The 19,887-nt window shown below is 35.9% G+C and overlaps 1 protein-coding gene across 1 annotated transcript in view; it reads right to left on the minus strand.

Moving 5' to 3' along the window:
• EPHA6 (EPH receptor A6) overlaps positions 1-17,551 on the minus strand; it is an 836,036-nt gene extending 818,485 nt beyond the window's left edge. Inside the window, exon 1 of the mRNA XM_045557615.1 lies at positions 17,170-17,551. Within this exon, the coding sequence (XP_045413571.1) occupies positions 17,170-17,551 (382 nt within the window). The remainder of the gene's footprint in view (positions 1-17,169) is intronic.
• Positions 17,552-19,887: the final 2,336 nt, after the last annotated feature.

Below are 19,887 nucleotides of genomic sequence, written 5' to 3' on the forward strand. Positions count from 1 at the left end.
AAGACATTAGTAAAAAGAAATAATATTTAAATTTAGTATCTTTGCATTTAATATTTTAGGAGTTGCTTGAAATTCTTGTTCCCATTTAGAAAACACACAGATCTAACAGGCTTAAGACCTGCTTTTTTTTTCCTTTGTGGTTATTAATATGCCCTATCAGCTTTGCCAAGTAATTTAACATCCACATAAATTCCATTAGTAAAATAAATACAATAATTTATGCTACTTACTTACCTCAGAGAGGTGGAATAAAAAAATAAAGTGATAGAATTAAATTAATATACACAGTTGAAAAGCATTTGGTCTTCTTTTTCTCTTTCAGAATTTTACGGGGATACATATGTTTTGGTTACATAATTTGCTTTTGTACAGTTTGAGTCAAAGTTATAAATGTGCCCTTCACCCAGTTAGTATGTATTGTACCCATTAGGTGTGAATTTACCCATCCCTTCCTCCCCCCTCCCACTTACTTGAGTTTTACTTCTGTATGTACATTTAAGTGTTGATCCATTAGTTCCTATTTAGTATTGAGTACATATGGTGTTTGTTTTCCCATTCTTGTGATATTTAACTAAGAAGAATGGTCTCCATTTCCATCCAGGTTGTTACAACAGATACTAGATCACCATTTTTTTTTTTATGGCTGAGTAGTGCTCCATGGCATACATATACCACATTTATTAATCCACTCATGTATTGATAGGCACTTTGGTCTTTTCTACATCTTTACGATTGTAAATTGTGCTGCTATAAACATTTGAGTGCAGGTGTCTTTTTAATAAAATGTCTTCTTTTCTTTTGGGTAAATACCTAGTAGTGAGATTGCTGGATCAAATGGTGAGTCTAATTTTAATTCTTTGAGGTATCTCCATACTACTTTCCATAGAGGTTACACTAGTTTGCAGTCCCATCAACAGTGTATGAGTGTATCTTTCTCTCCGAATCCTTGCCAGCATCAGTTGCCTTGGGACTTTTTGATAACAGCCATTCTCACTAGAGTTAGCTGATATCTCATTGTGGTTTTGATTTGCATTTCCCTGATAATTAGAGAGATGGAGCATTTTTTCATGTGTTCTTTTTTGTCTAGTATGTCAAATCCTCCATCAACTAGTGGTACATTTTTATATGTACATTAATAGGAAAGATTGATGAATGTAAAACATGTTTGAGATTTTCAGAGAAATGTCCTCTGTAATCAGAAAGCCCTGATGCTATCCATTTGTTTTGAACCTAAATTAGAATTTATATTCTAATAACTACACTTTCAAGGAAGTTATATTTGGAATGCTTAATGTAATAGGACCTGAATTATAGCAGAAAAAGTAAAAATGTACACATACTTTAAACATATAGTTCTTTTCATTATACCACTAAAATGAAATACTTAGAATTATGTGAACCACTACACCCTAGTGAAAAAAGGAACTTAAGTTTACAGAATAGCAGTGTTTCAGCATGTACATGTTCCCACATGTATGTGTAGACAGATAATATTTTAACACTGGGTCAGAGTATAAGTAAGTGCCTGAAGATTTATAAGAACTATTGTAAGCCACTGTTGAAATTGTGAACAAAATATAAGAACTCAAATTTCACATACAATATTGTTTTCAAATATATTCCCATTTCTTATATAAGATACTCATAAACATTTAATATAGGATTTCAATCTTCAAATCAGAATGTTGAAAAGAACAAGGTGACAACAGGGAGCAGATGCTGTATCTATCCTCACTTGAGGTAAAGAAAATAGTTCTTATACTGCCTTTGGTTGTTATATTCTTAAAGAAGAAACACTCATTAATTGTTGAATACCAAAATGTTTTAAAATCATCAGTAAATCCCAAGAACAGGAGGGCAAGCAAATAACCACACCTCTTTTCTTCTGAGTACTTATGAAGAACACACACTGCTCCTAATCCAGCTATTTCTAATATAATTTTATTGGAAAGCAACATCATATCGTGGCTAGATCACAGATTTTTGACAGGAACTAAACTTCCTGGAGTTCAAATCCTGACTTGCTTCTGCTTAAGTGACCCCTATACCAAGGCCTTACTCTCTATGCATCAGTGTCTTCATCTGCAAAATGAGATGGTTGTATTTAGTTGTATTCCTTTCCTTCTGTACTACCTGGGGTTATTTTTTTCCCTTTATAAGTTTCTAAATATAAAACCCACGATCATCCTCCACTCTTGTCAAATTAAAAAAAAAAATTTTATAACTTTTAAGCAAAAGTATTCTTGATAAAAAGATGACCTTTATCAGCCCAAGATAAATTGTGAGGTGCTTGTTCTGCCTGCCACAGTGTGCTCTCTTAAACAACCATTATAGAGTTGGGCTGGTACAGCTTCCAACCTTTGAAACACAGCCAGTAAATATAATCTGAGTCTGGAGCTTTGTTTATGGGATAATGTAGGGATCTATTTCCTGACCCTAGTGAGCCCAACTAGTTTGTATAAGTCACTATATAAGTTATTTATACACTATATACATATGTGTATGTATATATACATACCTTTTTTTTTTTTTTTTTTTACAATTTCTCTAGATCTGGAAGTGTAGACATTCAAAAACAGAAACTCATTTGTCAGTGAAAGCATGTGATCAAAATCCTCTGGTTACTGAAAATCAGGAAGGATGTAAAGTCAGCTCTCGGTTGCATGTCAGGCAGCAAGGACAGCCTAGGATTGGTGACAGTCACTCCAAAATGTGTTAGGAAGCTCAGTATGATGAAGCCATGGAGGTGCTGGGGAATAGGACAGTGTGGATAATCCAGGAAGATGGAGACGGAGACAAACAAAGCCTAACTCCTTCACTTTTGCTAAAGTTCTCCCCTATTTTCACTTTGACTGGAAATAGTTAAATCTCTGATTTCAGGGCTCATTTCCAGGAGCAAAGGACAGGTGGACAAGCCAATCTATGGACTCATAAAAATAAAGGTGAAGCTAGTGTGCTTGAAGCATATGAAACAGGATTTCATATTATTAAGGTTACTACTTTTCTTTATTATCCCTAAAATCTACCTCTGATATATTTAATCTGGGTTTCCTAATAAGAGAATTAGCATACATAGTAGGTACATAGGTAGTTTTCTTTCTTTTTTTAAAATTTCTTTATCCTCTGTAAATTTTCTGTGGGAATGCTGTCATGTTAGTAGAGCCGTGTTATTTCCTCTGACAAAATTAGGAATTCATTTTAGTATGAGGTGGGAAAAGAATTCCTGATTCAGCTGCTGTTCTGAACAGTCTATGTACAAGGAGAGGGAAGAGTTTTTGTAAAACCCCACTTAGCTAAGCTCTGATAGCTTCAGAAATTTTTTTTCTTCCTTTTTTTTTTCTTTGGGGATGGGGGATATGATCAATCAATCTTTTTTCCTCAGAGAATTTTTTCCCTATTTTTTAGGTTCTTATTTTTCCAGAGTATAACAGACTGATGAAATTTTCAAAATGAAAATGGTGGGGGTAAGGGAGGAGTTAACATCCTATCCACAAAAACAACTTCAAATGGAACAGTAAGAACAATAATCCTCATTTTAAATTGTCTTCATGGCCACTCTAAAGTAGTCCCTGAACCCCCATCAGACTGTTCCTCTTCCCAGCCATATTTCCTTGATCTCCGTCACCTCTCTCATGTTCTCTCTTAGTAGCAAAATAAATTTATCCACTTGTCACATGGAGGAATTTGGGACCCCTGTTGATGCACATTCCCTCATTTAAGAAATTTTTTCTAACAAAGGAACTTATCTTTGTAGAATTATTTTCCTATTTTGAGGCATTTACTTTGAATTCAATTCTTCAGTTTTATAAATAAGGCTGAGATGAAAATCCTTGTATATAAATCTTCACCTGTCTATTCCTTGTCATTTCTCTTGAATTTAAATTCATAAAAGTGGAATTAATGGATTCAAGTTATGAAAATTTTTCAACATTCTGCTTAATTGCTTTCTAGAACACTTTATATCTTCAAAAGAAATGTTTGCCATCAGTGCATCCTCTGAGGCATGATATATTAACCTGAAGCCACCACATATATAGAAAATACAGTTAAATAGGATGAGAAAAGGCTCTCTCCACATTTTTAATAACTCGGAAAATTAACTGATAAATACACTTCACTCCATAAATTGTAAACTACTCCAAAAATATTAAGTGTGGAGGAATGTAAACTGGTAAAGGAAACTTCCTTCCTTTCACATGAAGAGTCATCCTAAGTTCTTACTCAAATTGTCAACCCTCTTTCAACTACTTTCTAGTTTTTTCCACTCAAGGAGAAGTTTCTTAGATCTGGACAATATTAGAAGACATATAAGAAGACATCTCTATTATGTGTTTGGGGCTTCATGATCATTTCACACCTGCAGTAAAGCCAGATGCACCTGCTTTGGGGTCAGCCTCATTCAGTGTAGTAAATGCCCCTCCTAGACCTGAGCCTTTCTCTCCCCCACTCTCTTTCACCTAAAACCGGTGTCAGCCATTCCTGTGCATACAGATATTAGATAAGTCGATTTGGGTTGATTTAGGTTTAAATTGGAAGGTAAGTAATCTCATTTAAGAGTAAATTCCAGGCCGGGTGCAGTGGCTCACGCCTGTAATCCTAGCACTCTGGGAGGCCAAGGCGGGTGGATCGTTTGAGCTCAGGAGTTAGAGACCAACCTGAGCAAGAGTAAGACCCCTGTCTCTACTAAAAAAAAAATAGAAAGAAATTAGCTGGACAACTAAAAATATATAGAAAAAATTAGCCAGGCATGGTGGCACATGCCTGTAGTCCCAGCTACTCGGGAGGCTGAGGCAGAAAGATTTCTTGAGCCCAGGAGTTTGAGGTTGCTGTGAGCTACGCTGATGCCACGGCACTCTAGCCTGAGCAACAGAGTGAGACTCTGTCTCAAAAAAAAAAAAAAGTAAATTCCATTAGTTGTAATTCCACAAGTGACCTTTTATCATGGAGTTTATCACTAGTATAGAAAGTACTTATACAGTGATTGGTAAACAAGTATTTTATTTCACAGTTGCATGTTGATTAAAGTGTACATGAATCTTCAGAAGCAAATCTCAAAAGGGAAATATAGTGATGAATGAAAAAAATTGAGGGCTGAACCCCATCTTGATTTTGAAACTATAATAAACACAATTTAAAGACAACTTGGGTAATAACATGACATGCGAAAGTGGTATATAAAGAACTTAGACCTAACAAAAGCATAAACTACGATCATTCCAAATTAAAAATACCTAACAGAGATAAATGAAAAATAGTAAACTCGTATAAAATATTCCCTATCTTTGCATACAAATTTATATTTTAAATCAGAAGTCGAGAGCAACTGCTCTGAACAGGATAATCTTGGACTTGGACAATAAATAGATCATTGACAAATGCATTAAATATAAAATCAGTGTTTTTTTCTTAGTTTTACATGTACCATTCAAGTCTCCTGGATTCTGGTGCAATATCAAAAGAAGAACCTCCAACCCAGCTAGTGGTGCATTTGGACAATGGGATCCATATCACAGTGAGTATTGTGTGTGTGTTGTGGGGTATATATAAAATAATAATCTTTTACAATTAAGGTATGAAAACTCTGAAAATATCTCCAATTCCATAATGTCTGGTTTAAATCACATTCTGACAGCCTAAGTAAATAATCTACTATCACAAAATACTTTAAAGACTTATGATGTATACTCTGGCATAGAATTAAAATAACTTTTATGACATAGCATACTCATATTCATGGTGTTGTATAATGATTAAAGGAAGAAAATATATTAATATAACCTTATGGAAATATGTATTTTCATAATTTAAAAATAATGCCTGCACTTAGGTGTCATAATAACAAGATGCACGCAAAGTGATGAATTTTCTATTAGCTTAATCAGAAGATTTATAATTTTTTTCAACTAATTATTTAAAATATACCAGTTTTATCAAGATCTATAATTATTTTGGAAATTATTTTCAAAACTATATTATTTATAAGGAGGAGGGTCATAAAATGCTGGATTTTAAAATAGAGGTATTATTATAATATAGAAACTACATTGATGGCTTTCACTGCTTTTTGACATTCTGAATGTACAAATCTAAATGTCAACAGCTAATCATGGGTAATCTGCTATTGATTTTTCTCTGTTTAAAAATACCAAGTTCTGGCAGCAATTTCTACCTCTATGTGCTTCTCAAATATAAAAATACAGGCTCTATCAAACAATAATTTAACTAATTTTTAAAGATAAATATTAAAGAATACCGGAAATTCCAAAGTTCTGAAACACTGCTAAAAACAAATATTTAATATAGTTAGGAAAGGGAAAAATTACAATAAAACAAGAATTTAACGTGATAGGAGATGGTAACCCCAGGCATTGAAGAAACATTTTAAATAGCATATAATATAAACCATACAAGTACTGTCAATTTTACATTCATCTAAAGGTAAAACAATTAACAGATAAAGCTACAAAGAATCTATTAAAATTTAGATTTGTATTGTTTTTAAAGGTATCCTATCATTAAATATAATATTTTTAAAGAGTAAGATAAAATTTTTATTGAAAAAGCAAAGTAATAACACTTACAAGTTCTATGCTCAATGTAAAATATCATTCGCTTGAATATTTATTTTTATCTTTATATGCAGAATGAGTTTTAATCTTTAAATGCAGAAAAACTAATTCAAAGTTGCTTAAAAATGGCGGTCTCTAGGAGTCACTGATCATAATTCTTACTATTTTCATATAATCATGATTATAAATTTCAATTCATTTCCCAAATGTAACTCAAGCTTTTCAAGTTATCAAGCTTATTTGTTTGTAAAATTTATATTATTTCCCTTCATTTTATATTTTTTATATTATATTGTAATTTCAGGCACATCTCCTCAATTTTATAACATTGTCCTTTGGCAGGGTGTGGCAGATCTTATTTCATTTCCAGGAGTCAAAGTCATAGCTGACATAAGATTATGAACAATATATTGAATGAGTATATATTCTTAGTATGTCCATATATTAATTCCCAGATCCTGAAAAACAGTACTTTTCATCTCTGTAAACAATAATTCATAAATGGAAACTTATCTATAGAGCAGATAAATACATAATACTTTGATATATATTATACATTATTTTTTTAATTATTTAGTGAAATATAAAGAGGTTCATTAGCTAAACCTTAAGCTCTCAGAAGTTAGGGCAGTAGCTCCTCTTTGTACTTCCTGTGCCTAGCACAGTGAAGAAACCTATTAATAGTAGGTATCAAAATATTTAATTTAAAATTTGGATGAATATATACTTATTGTATAACTAGGTTGAGAATAGAATAATATTTGTGAGCAAAGCATAGAGATTAAAAACTGAAGATTTTATACCTGAGAAATAAAAATAAAACTGAACAGACAAAACTCCCAAAGGTAACTATAGATATATTGCAATGAAGAAGTATTTGAGAATCTTATAATGCAAACACGTCAAACATTTTATCTGTTTTAAGGCTTTGTAGCATTTTTAGAAAAAAAAAAGTATAACTTAGCTTTAATAAACCTATTAAAACTTTAGAATACTAGCCTTTAAAATAGAGTCTTTTTTTACATTTTATTCATTTTTTTATTTCAGCATATTATAGGGGTACAAAAGTTTAGGTTCTTAAATTTTAATTCCACATTTCTGGTTAATAGGGTTCTTGAAAAACCTAAAAAACATTGCATCCATAAATAGATTTCTGGCCATAAACTAGTGAATAGTATAAAGGTTTATACATGTGTAATTTTTATTAAACAAACTAGCAGACTGTTATTTTAATAACTTGGGTGAACTACATTTTTCTAATCTATAAAGTGAAGTTATTATACTATAAGACTATAAGACAATAAGTTATTGTACTGTAAGTACCTTTTTGCTGTGATATAGCATCATAAAAGTAACAATAAAATTGGAACATGTTAGTATGTACTTATTTTTAAACCATGTTAAGCAAGATGTTATACCAACAGCATGCACTTTTAAAGTTTTTCTGTTTCTTTCTAGATAAAAATTAAGATCTCTTTCTGACCACTCCCTCATTAAATTGATCATATAAAATAACAAAGGTGACAGTGAACTTTCTTTATTAAATGTTCTAGTATTCTAAAATTTCCTGGGTATTCTAGTCTTTGGGTTTTATTGTTGTTGTTGTTGTTGTTGTTGTTGAGGCTTTATGCTGATTGCTAACAAGTAGACCAATACGTAGATTTCATTTTATTAAAAAAATTGATACACCTCTTCTGGTTTTGTGCAATGGAATCTGTTCATTCAGCTATTTCTCATCACACTTAACGTCAACTACTAGTTATTTTTCACTTGCATTCACAAGATAAATATTATTTTAGTATACTTTAACTCCAGAGGAAAGGTGGAATGAATTTTCAATGTTTAAAAAAAGTTTTAGCTACGATTGTTTGTCATCAATGAACACTTCTATACTTGCAGAGATCAAGGGACATAGACTGTTGTTCAACATATATAACCAGGAATCATCTTTAATTAGCAGGCTCATTTTAAAAATAATACCATGATTCAGCTGTTTTTCTACCTCTATTTTTCTTTAACCTTTGATATGTTTATAGATATTTAGCTACTGCATTATATTTAAAAATCAATTTCAGTTGTGTGAGATATAAATTCTTGGAACAACTTATTTATTGTCTCCATATAATTAAATTTCCTAATTACACATTTAATTTCAGTTACATTTACAATAAATTAAAGAGTCATAGCAATATAAAGGGCAATATGTCTCTCTATAAAAGTAAAAATTAAGGTGCCATTAAGACATAATTCAACTCAAATTTGGTGGCAACCATTTCAATTATTCTTAGATAATTCTTAATTGGAATACACATTAACACAATGCCTTTTTATTTCCTAGTAAACAAAATATTTCTCTTTATTAACTTTCTTAAAATACACCTAATTATAATTATCATAGGTAGGTAAATTTCTATTTATTTTTTAAATCATGAATATTTTTATATTAAAAGCAAATGCTTTTCATTAGTCTAGGTGTTATACTTTATGTATTATCTAAGAATGTGTTTCCCTTTGCAATGCTCATGCACCACAAAATACAAGTACCATAATATAGTACAGTCATGTGAAAGAACACATACTCTACTGTTATGTTATTAGTAAATTCATATAGGAAATTATATATACAAACATTTATGTATAGTGCTCAGTTTATACTAGATCCAGATATCCACAAATACGCCTAACGTTATAAGAGCAAAATAATAGATTATGTATTTTTATCTCCTTGACATCCATTTTCTAAGGCAATGTCATCTCATATTTCCTATGATCAAAAAGTAGGACTTTTATACCTGAAGTTATGAAATGAAACAGGAGTAAGAGCAATGAGTTTTTAATTATATCAACCAAGTACAGGTCACCAAACAGGCCAAAAGCTGGAGGACTTGGCAGTGTCCTGGAAAAGTAGCTGAATACATTTTTCAGGACATGAACTTGAAAACTCACGCTTTCATCCCAATTATTTCCTCAAAGCTCAGTTAAAACATACGGTTGTTGCTATTTGAAATTGGAAACTTAACATCTTCAACATGAAATACAGTTTTAATAATTAACCTACAAAAATAAACACAACAGAATAGGCCAGTCTAATATATTTTGAATAAAAGCTCAACTCACATGTCAATCCATGAAAATCCATTAATTGTGCAAAGTATTTATTTTTTGTACACATGAATGTTTGTAAAATGCATATTTATACATTTCCTTTTATGTAATTAGATAGAACATTTACTGATCCATAAAATTAACATTAGAAGATTCTTGTGAAGCAATTTACAAATAAAACACATAAAAATATGGACAGCAATTCTTTACTCCCTTTCCTTTCTCCCATGCAATCTCATTTACTGTATAATTCTTCATCTTATAAAAATCAAGTAAATATCAATTACTTAATAGTATGCAATTTCAACAGAGCAAACTGAGATCCTAGAGGGCAGACACCGTGTATGACAACCTTCATGTAGCATCATTACCTAGTATAATGCCTGATATTTAATACGTGGTTGCTGAGTGACTTATTTTCTTAACATCGAGATAAAATTAGAGATACTATTCCCAAATAAATGGTACATATTTTATATTATGAGGGTTAATTAATATTGGTATATATTATTATATAACAAATGTGTTTTTAAAGCTTTTCTACTTGATTATAAATTCAGTTTTGAAAAAAACAAATTTTCCTGCCAGATCTGGAAACAGACTGGAAACTCTTCACAGGATCTTATGTTCTTGGAGGGAAAGGTCTCCTTGAACTTTTATATATGGCAAGTACATTGCCTAACAGATAGCAGGCCTTTAATTGCTATCTGTTTAAAAAATGAATCATATAGTTTTAGAATATTTATAATTGAAAACTGAAACTGTATATCCCATAATAAGTCATATTATTTATTGAAAGGGAATAACTATAAAAATAGTATTTTGCAGAACATTCTAAAGCACTAAGATTTAGAATGTAAGATTTACCACATTTGAGTATATATTTAAACATATTTAGGAATGTTTAAATGAAGTGTCTCCAGAATATGAATTTTGTAAATGTATGCTAAGAATAGAAGAGTGTTGTTTAAGGTAGAAATTTTTATGCTTATCTATATTTAACAATTATTTTCACATAGTATTAGTAAAAAGCAACTAAAATAATGGGTAATTAACTGGTCAGAGAAAATTTTAATTTGCATGAAATTTACTGTTGTTTAGTTAAGAGAGTAACAGTTTCTTCCCTTATCCCTGTCCCCAATAATATCATTAATTCTGTCTTCAAGAATATCATATATTCTAAAATTTCATTTTCTTGGTCTTGCTGAAGGTTTAATTTATTTTTGTTCATTTAAACAAAATGCAGAAAGAAGAGAAGCATAATGGCAAATATATGAAAACACATCTATTTTTTTATCCAGTTTCACAAAGAATTTTGATTTTAAACAACAGTAATTTGATCCTAACAGAGATGAATAAAACTGGCACATATGCCAAACCCTCAAATATTGCTGCCTACTAACTAAAAACTAGGCTCTGTTTGGCTGAGTATCTGGCCTTGTGAGGATTTTCCTACCTACTTGTGTCATCATCACTCTGACAAAAAAATAACTATATATGGAAAGTTATCATGTCAGAAATGCACCAAGTTTTATTTGTTGATCCAATATGAGTTTATATTATGTCCAATGCTTAGAAATAGCGCGATTGTCCTATTAAGATTATTTTAAATCTAGTCAGTTTGAACTGAAGAAAGTGGGAAATGGGCATCTCACCCTTGTTATATATTTTTGCTCTACACCGTCCCTTGCTCCCTTGTCAATTATCAGTATTTATATATCAAGATCATTTTAAGGCGGAATAATAGAAAATTCATTTGGGCTTTTTGCATTTATTTCTCTGTAAGCACAAGACAGTCCCATTAATTCTACCTCCAAAATATATCTCAAATCTATCTTCTCTCCATCTCTACTGTCACTGCTCTAGGACAAGCCACCATAACCCTCCTCCTGGACAACTGCAACAAACTCTACTCTTGCCATCTTTCAATGGCTCTTTGCTCACTAGCCATAGTACTCCTAAAATGTAAATTGGTTCATTTTACTCAGTCGGTCAAAATCTCCCAATAGCTTCATGTTTTACCTGAAATAATATAAAAAGTGAGCTCCTTAACCATGGACCATTTTCTACTCTGTAGAATCTGCTTTCTGACAATCTTTCAGATCTCCCTTTCTGCAACTGACCTCCTTGCTCAGTAAGTTCTGTTCCAGTCACAATGGACTCAGTTTTTCAAATGTGTCAAGCTCCTTTCTCTTCAAGACCATTGCTCAGGCAGTTCCCAATACCTCCTATAATGCACTTCTTCCCACTCTGTAAAATTAGCTCTTTTTTATCCCTGAGAATGAGGCTTAAATGTCCTCCCTACAGACAAGCCTTTCCAACTGTTCCATCTAAAACAGCATGTCTCTCTTACTGTTTTCTCTCTCAGCACATTTTTCCTTCCTCCATAGAATTCCTAAAATCTTTATTGTTTTTTTCCATACCCAAATTCCATGAGGGCATAGAACATGCCTGCCTTATCTTTTTTATCCATCATCTAAATTTTAGATTCTAGAAAACAATACTCAATAAAATAAGGCAAGAGCAGAAGTAATATGTTTTCACTTGGTGGGGGGGGGAGGGGATGGAGGTATGACTACATGATGAGTGCCAGGCGCACTGTCTGGAGAATGAGAACAGATGCGCTTGGGACTCTGACTTGGGGGGATGGGTGGGACATGGAAAATGTATATAACCTAAACTTATGTACCCCCATGATGAGCTGAAATAAAAAGGAAAAAAAAAAAAAAAAGAAATGATGTCAGTATGACGAAATTGTAAGTTGAATAGAAAGATGTAAATGTATAAGCAATTTAATCCTTCTGTATGAGTTTAGTTTGATTACATGATTGACAATGTACATTGGGCAAAGTCAACCTATTTTAATCACTTAACTATATATATTTATCTCCAAAAAATGTTGAGTCAGGGGTACAATGAAGACATTTCCACTACTGTTTGCATTTGGTTGAGGTACAGTTTAAAGTAGGATCTATTCTTTAACCATTTGGGACAAATGGAGAATATAGTCAGAAATATTTGTGTTTGTGGGAGGGTGGACATTGAGATCGTATGATACACAAAGAAGTCTGGTAGAGGAAAATACAGAAAATCTATGATGCCTTTTGTATGTAAGTAGTTTATACTAGGAATGATTAGTGAAGAAAGAAAATGAAAGGCTTTCAACTCCAATATTTTTCTAACATTTATTTGTAATATAAAAGTAACACAAAAGTAAAAAGATGTAATTTAATGATTAATTTCTCTTGTACTATTGAATATAGATTTTTCCTCTTAGAGAATTCATATAAAAGTGTTTTATTCACGTACACTATATTAGCTTTTACTATATTCTTCTAAGTTACTTCTGGATTGAATAAGAGATCCTTAATGAACATTGTATAATTTTTGACCAAGAAAAGGTTTTTAGATATAGTCTTATCCCAAACCCAGAACAAACAACATGTAAATAGTCACTGCTAGATCTGCATAAAAATGATATTTTATCTTTCTACTTTGGGTGATAATCATTATGACTAATTATACAATGACTTATTTCATCTTGTAAATGTACAATAAAATTATATTCTAAGTTGTATTTATACTTATGTCTAATAAGAAGGCATGTGATAAAAATCTCTTACATTTTTACAACTATGAATAGTTTATCCCTGAAAACTAATTTCATCTAACTGAAGAGTCTTTCAGAAATATTCTCTGTAAATTATCCCATTTTCCTAATTTAACAAACTTTTTAATATTTTCAGAAAAGTTCATTCTTAGATATTCTTATAAAAATCCCAATTTCTCCATTTCTATAAATATGAGAATAATATTCAATCTTACAGTTTGTGAGCAATACTCACAGAAGTTCAACTAATTTTGGGCCATAAATTTGGTTAAGCAATTATTTTTCTGCTTAGATATGTTTACTTGTATTTACCTACAATTCAGTGGATTTTGCAGTCAATTCACTCAAATTAATAAATTCAGTGAAACCAACACTATTGTTTTGCTTGTGTATTTTATATGTCACTGAATTGCATGGGTAGGAGGAAATTGATTCACACAGTATTGGTAGTAAAATAAGTTGACTACTCATGTACCCATACAATATTTTGACCTTAATTAGTTGAGTATGCTATCACATTGTTTTTTTTAAATGAGCCACACCCTGAGAGATGCATCAACTCATTTAGGCTATAAAGTACTATCTGCTGTAATATTTGAATAATTGGACCTCTGGTGGCTACTAGCCACTGTAATTAATATACATTATATGGTGAACTTCTACATGAAGCAAGATGGTGTTTTATAAATATATTCATCTATGTGTATAGTGCAGAAATGAAAAGTTACATATCTTGAGAAGATAAAATAGTGTTTTAAATAAAAATTATCAACACCCAATTAATACTGTGGTTTTCAATATAGGGAAAATTTATGGAATATGAGAAAGATTTGAACACAATTCGTGTTTTCACTTACTTAATCAGATAAAGTGATCTAGGAAACACCTTTACTGTCTGATCAATTCAAGTAGGTTTGTGTAATAGGAAGAGAGAGTCAAATTGATTTATTTTGCCTTTACAGTGCACAGCTTCACAGCCTGTTAAAAGATAACGGAAGAGATTCTCTCTATATGCAAGTTACTCTTAGTAGCATGTTCAAATAGTGAAGTAGTTCACTTTTTTGTCATTGTCATCATTTTACCTTGCCTACATACAGAAAACAGGCAGTTGGATTGGGGGGAGGTGTGGGGAGAGTGAATCCATTCTTTTCAGCCATAAAGTATTTTATAAAATTTGGTAAAAATAGATACATAACATTAAAATTTTACTTTGTAAATGTCTCTAATTAAGAAGGAAAATTACACAAAAATGCAATTTTGCCCTCTATAAAATAACATTTAAAAAATAAAATATTAATTCCATTAGTCCTTAAAGTGAAAAAATTACTAGGAAAATAAAGTTCTCTAATCTAAACATAAACATTATTACCAATATTTATTTTATGTGTATGAAAATCAAATTTATATTTTACATTGATTTTTCCATATTGTATACATATGGTAATTCTACAATGTCCTATGTTTAAAAACTGATAAGCTATTTTTATTTATGTAATCTATTTATGAAACTAAACATTTTTTTAAATCTCTAAAATGTTCATTACAGTAACATTTAGAAGGTTGGCATTCATTATCCATTAGTGTGATGATTTCAGTATTTGGAAGTTATCTCAATTTTATCAGGAAAAATTTATGATCACTATGATTTTAGGCAGTTAAAGGCATTTTATAAACAATCATTTGTGTCTGATGAAAAAGTCTGATCACACTTTGTCTATAATCTTCTTTTGAAAAACTATGCCAAATTTTATCCAAGTTAACCTTTACCTACTATCCTACCCAAGTGTATTCTTATGCACAGCCTGTGTTTCTAATGTATTAATACAAATTCAAAATAAGAGTTTAAGTATACAATGTATAATTCTCCTATTTAACTGATAGGAAAACCAGGTAATACTTATTCACTAAGTTAAGCTAATTAATAAAAACAAATTACATATGGTTGGCATATATTTTAAGTAAAACCTCTTTAAATAGTATGAGGAAGTCATTAGATAAGCAAATAAAAATTACCACAAGAGGTTAATAAAGAACACTATGCACTTAAATTTAATGTGAATATCTGAAAGGTCATACTTTAACAGGACACGTTTTGGTAGAATGGTACTATAGTCATTTTGAGATTCAGATATGTGTTTTATTTATGTTACTATCTCCAGGGCCTAGGGTGGTTACTGATGTATCACAGGTACTTAAATAAATATTGTTTTAGGAAAATTATTGAGTAACTGTTGTAAACTTCTAGTAAACTTCTTTAGTGTACCTAGATACTAATATAAAGTACAATATAAATGTCTGACTTTCCAATTATTAAAAATTGTTTTCTCTCCCTAAAATAAAAAAGGTCAAGTAAATAATTACATATTTTTTAACAATCTTCTATTTTCAAAGAGATAAAGTAACTACTTCTTTGATATTTAATACCAATAGTCCTTGAAAACAAATGAGGGATGTGGTGTGAAAGCATACACCACCACAACAGAGTGTGGCACTATAACTAGCACTTATTAGGTGATATATCTTCAAAGTCATGAGGGTTATAGCTGGTTAACAAAATCACCTATCTATTTGTGATTGCACTCTGTCAGGCAAAAAAAAAAAAAAAGTAATAATTAGGAAAACATGCCAAAAGTAACAACTGTATATATGAGAACCCAATACTGATTCTGAATACTTACATTTCTAAATAAAATGGTCATATGTTTATGACAAAAAAAAGCTGTGTTATTTACTTGCCTTCTCTTAACCTTCTCCCCCTCACACAAAAAGTGCACAGTTTCAAGCCATGTGACCTCCATTTTTATAGCTGGAAATTATTCTGAGACCCTGGAACATATTCCTTATATGTTAAATGGTAACTGTAATTGACCACACTGTTTTATATTTGAAGTCTTTAAAACAGTGTGCGATAACAGGTGACATATTGGTGGTCCTCACAGTGCCAGTGATGGCATCAAGGCAGGTACATGCTGGAAAACTTTTATGGTTGTTCGATGTTAAGTCTAAGCGTATTTAGAATATGAAGGTGATATTTTTGTAGATCTTTACTCATAGCAGAAATTCAATCAGATATGTTTAATAAAATTTGTTTGACTAGAAGGAAAGAAAATGCTCAGATACACTAAGTGCTGTCCGTCACCTTTCACACACTATTCACTTTCCTTCTACCACTTTATCCACGGAAACAAAGTCCTCCAAGAAATCTGTCAGTGACTGGACTTTTTGAATACGATATTCACAACTTGGAAATTTACCCTTAATGCTTATCTACTCGTTGCCTGCAAGAAAGAGAAACCACAACGCAGATCTGTGGGCATCTGGTCTAGGAATAATTTAGAACAAGTCTACAGCCAGTGGCTTGGACAGTAGACGGGGTACAAGGGCTGAGGCTGGGCGAGGGCGGCATAGAGCTACTAGAGAAAGGCTGATAATTGGTCACAGGGTATACCGGGAGCAATCTGCCTTTCAAGAAGGCATGTGGAAGAATCCACACGTTACCCTGGTATGAGCGACCGCCAAGGGCCAGGAGTCTCCGTTAAGTCTGTGCCACAGTGCCTAACCTCCCGTGGAGACAGCGCAGCGGGGAGCGGTCCCACGGCCGCCAGCGGTGAGACCCAAGTACCGCTGATGCTCACGCATCGGCACGAGACCTTTGGAAGCAAAAAGGATCTTGGCTATGGTAGCTCCTGGGGTCGCCAGTCCCGGGAGGTGTAGACAAGGCTTTCTGGTGAGGAGACACCCTCGACCCCCTCGAGCCCCTCATGTAGCAAGCCTGGGAGAAGCTGACCCCTAGAGGAAGTTACCTGCAGGAGGCGACCAGTGCCTCTGGTTCTCAAAGCACCCTCCACCTCCCTGCCCCTCCTGCTTCTCCGCCCCGTCCCTTACCTTGGTTGTTGGAGACGTGACTGCAGTCGCCTGGCCAAGCTGTCAGCAGAGGCAAGAAGAAACCAAATTGCAAAAGAAATTCCCGGACTTCGCAGCCCCCCATGGCTCTCCCTGGATCTCTTCTCCTCCGCCTTAAAGATAAGTGGCAGCAGCGCAGGTAGGTGTTCTGGATAGAGTGGAGGTCCTTGCCCACGTCTTCTTCCTCCTCCTCTTCCTCCTCCACCCGGCCCGCAGGGGGTGTCCCGGGGCGCCCCCCGCGTGAGGTCCCGGGGGCGGGGCACGAGGGTCCAGGCTGCCCAGGTGCAAGTGCAGCTGCTTCGGAGGAAGACGCTGCCTGCGGTGCCGGGGAGCTCCTGGAGGCTGGAGGCGAGCGGAATTGCATCCACCACAGTGTCCCGCTCGCGCGAGGACTATTCACTTGGGCCCGAGAGAGCGCGCGCGCAGGAGCGAGCTCGGGCTGTGGTTTGGGGGAGGGGAGCAAGGGGCGGGGGAGCGCTCACGGCTGGGGTGGGGGCGGGGAGGGCTGGCCAGGTGGGGCGGACAGTTCCGACGGCCCGAGCGCCTCTCCGGACTGAAGTGGGCACTTGCAGAGCCAAAATCAGGGAAGGGGCAGCAGCTGTGGAGAGGCGTGGGGGTCACGGGAACTTTCCTCCGGCCGGTTCTAGGAGAGCTGAGCGAATGAGGCGGCTCCGTGGGGCTGCGAGTGTCCGAGAGAGCCGCGGACGGAGCCCTCAGCCCCTTGCCCGAGTGGCGCTGGCAGGGGCTGGCACCGCGGACACGTCCGGTTCGGCCGCGTCTGAGCCGCGCCCCGGCGGTGACAGCCGCTTTCCCGGCATCTCTGAGGCCGCACTGAGCCCCCCAAGCACTTAGCCCCCCATTCCACGGGACCAGCGCCGACTGTTTTAAGAGTGGTCAGCTCCTGACTCCGCCTCCCCCGTACTTATCCACATTTCCGCCGCTGGAGGGGGCGAGTGCTGGGGACAGCGCTCCCGTCCCGGGGAGAGCTTGGCGGCGGCGGTCAGCCCGACCGATCCTAGCGCGGGGCGCCCAAACTTGCCCACCAAGGCGGGCGCCTCGGCTTTGTGGCCGTCTCCGCCGCTCGGAATCTCAGGAAAGCGAAGGGAGGGAGGACGCTGCAGGGGGGAGTCATATCAGGCTGCAAACCGGCGGGTGCCCGGCACCCGGGTTCGCCGAGGTCTTCGCGTCGCCATGTGGCGGTGACTTCGCGGTGGAGGTCACGAGCATTGTCGCAGCCGTGGCGCTGGGATTCTGTGGACCCCGAGCGCCCGCGGCGTGGTGGCGTCGGGCCGCGAGCTCCAAGCAGCCGAAGGGTCGAGTGGCGCGTGGCCACACGCAAAGCAGCGCCGAGCGCGCTCGCTGGGGGCGGACGGCTCTCCCCGCGCGAGCCGCCCCCTCGCGGCTCCCACTCCCTCCCGGCGCTCGGGGCTGTCGGAAGACGCGGCGCTGGCTACGTGGTGGGACTCCACGGCCCCCGCCCCGGGGCCAGGTGAAGGGGCCTCGGCGTCCGCGGTCCCCGCGACCTCGTCCCGCGGCCTCGGCGGGTGCAGAGGGCAGGGACAGAGCCCAGAGCGCTGCGGAACTCGGTGAAGCCCGGCGCTCCCTCGGCCTGGCAGCCAAGCGCGGATGCTGCCGGCTCGGCGCTAGAGGGGGTTAGTCGACAGCAAAAATGGTTCCACTGCCAGCAGGTGGAGATAGATGGGTAATCAGACAGGAGCCCAAAGCAAGGAGCAAAGCTCTCGGTCTAAACTTACGCGTTTGTTAAGGGCGCGCCAAGGAAACCTTACCGCTGGGGTCGGGATTTCTGTGATACCATATTCGTTATTATTATCAACATCATTTTCTTTCTTGAAAGCACTTAAGCTATCACAGTCGAGTGAGGGTGAAAAACCCACTTCAAAACTCATCCGAATGTTTTGAAGAAATGTTGATGGCAACGGGGAAAAGTGGACCGAGAAGAGAAAGTCGCCGTAGTTTAAAGAGTAGACGATATTTTCCAGGTGGGCAGAGGCACAGGAGGGGAATGGCACCGTGGCAGGGATTGGGAGAGCAATAGATGAAGGAGCAGAGAGTCAGCGTTCGACGCTTACAGAGTTCTGGACGTGAAAGGAGCCTCCCATTCGATGCGTTTCAGCGCTGCAATGTTTGTGTCATGTGCCATAGTTGAAGGGTTTTCACTTAATACCTTACAGTCAATTGGAAGGAAAGAGAAGGAGAGCAGGAGATGCCCCACATTTAAAATTCTGCTGCGTGGAGAAAAATGTGAACTGCAAGTGATTTCGGGAATGTGAGGTTTCCGATTGGTGACTGTACTTTCACACTCATTACAGATTCATACACTCCTTCTCTTAAAGGTGTCCACGCCAATTTGAAAACCACTTACAGAAAGATAACTGTGTGGAGTTTATATATCGGTACTTAAAAAAGCAATATCTGAGTTTGCTACTCATTTTACCACTCTCACTAATATTGACTGCCTTCATGAGCATTTCCAAACTCAGTTTACAGTTTACAAAACTCAGTTGTAAAATATAAAGATTCAAAATAATATCTTTTTTTTTTTATTTCAGCTCTTCATGGGGGTACAAAAGTCTACATGATGAGTCCCAGGCGCACTGACTGGAGAATGGACATGCTTGAGGCTCTGACTCAGGGGGATGGGCGGGACAAGGACAAAATAATATCTTTCTTTTTATATAC

The sequence above is a fragment of the Lemur catta genome, chromosome 1 (assembly GCF_020740605.2).
Source record: "Lemur catta isolate mLemCat1 chromosome 1, mLemCat1.pri, whole genome shotgun sequence".
Classification (NCBI taxonomy): Eukaryota; Metazoa; Chordata; class Mammalia; order Primates; family Lemuridae; genus Lemur; species Lemur catta.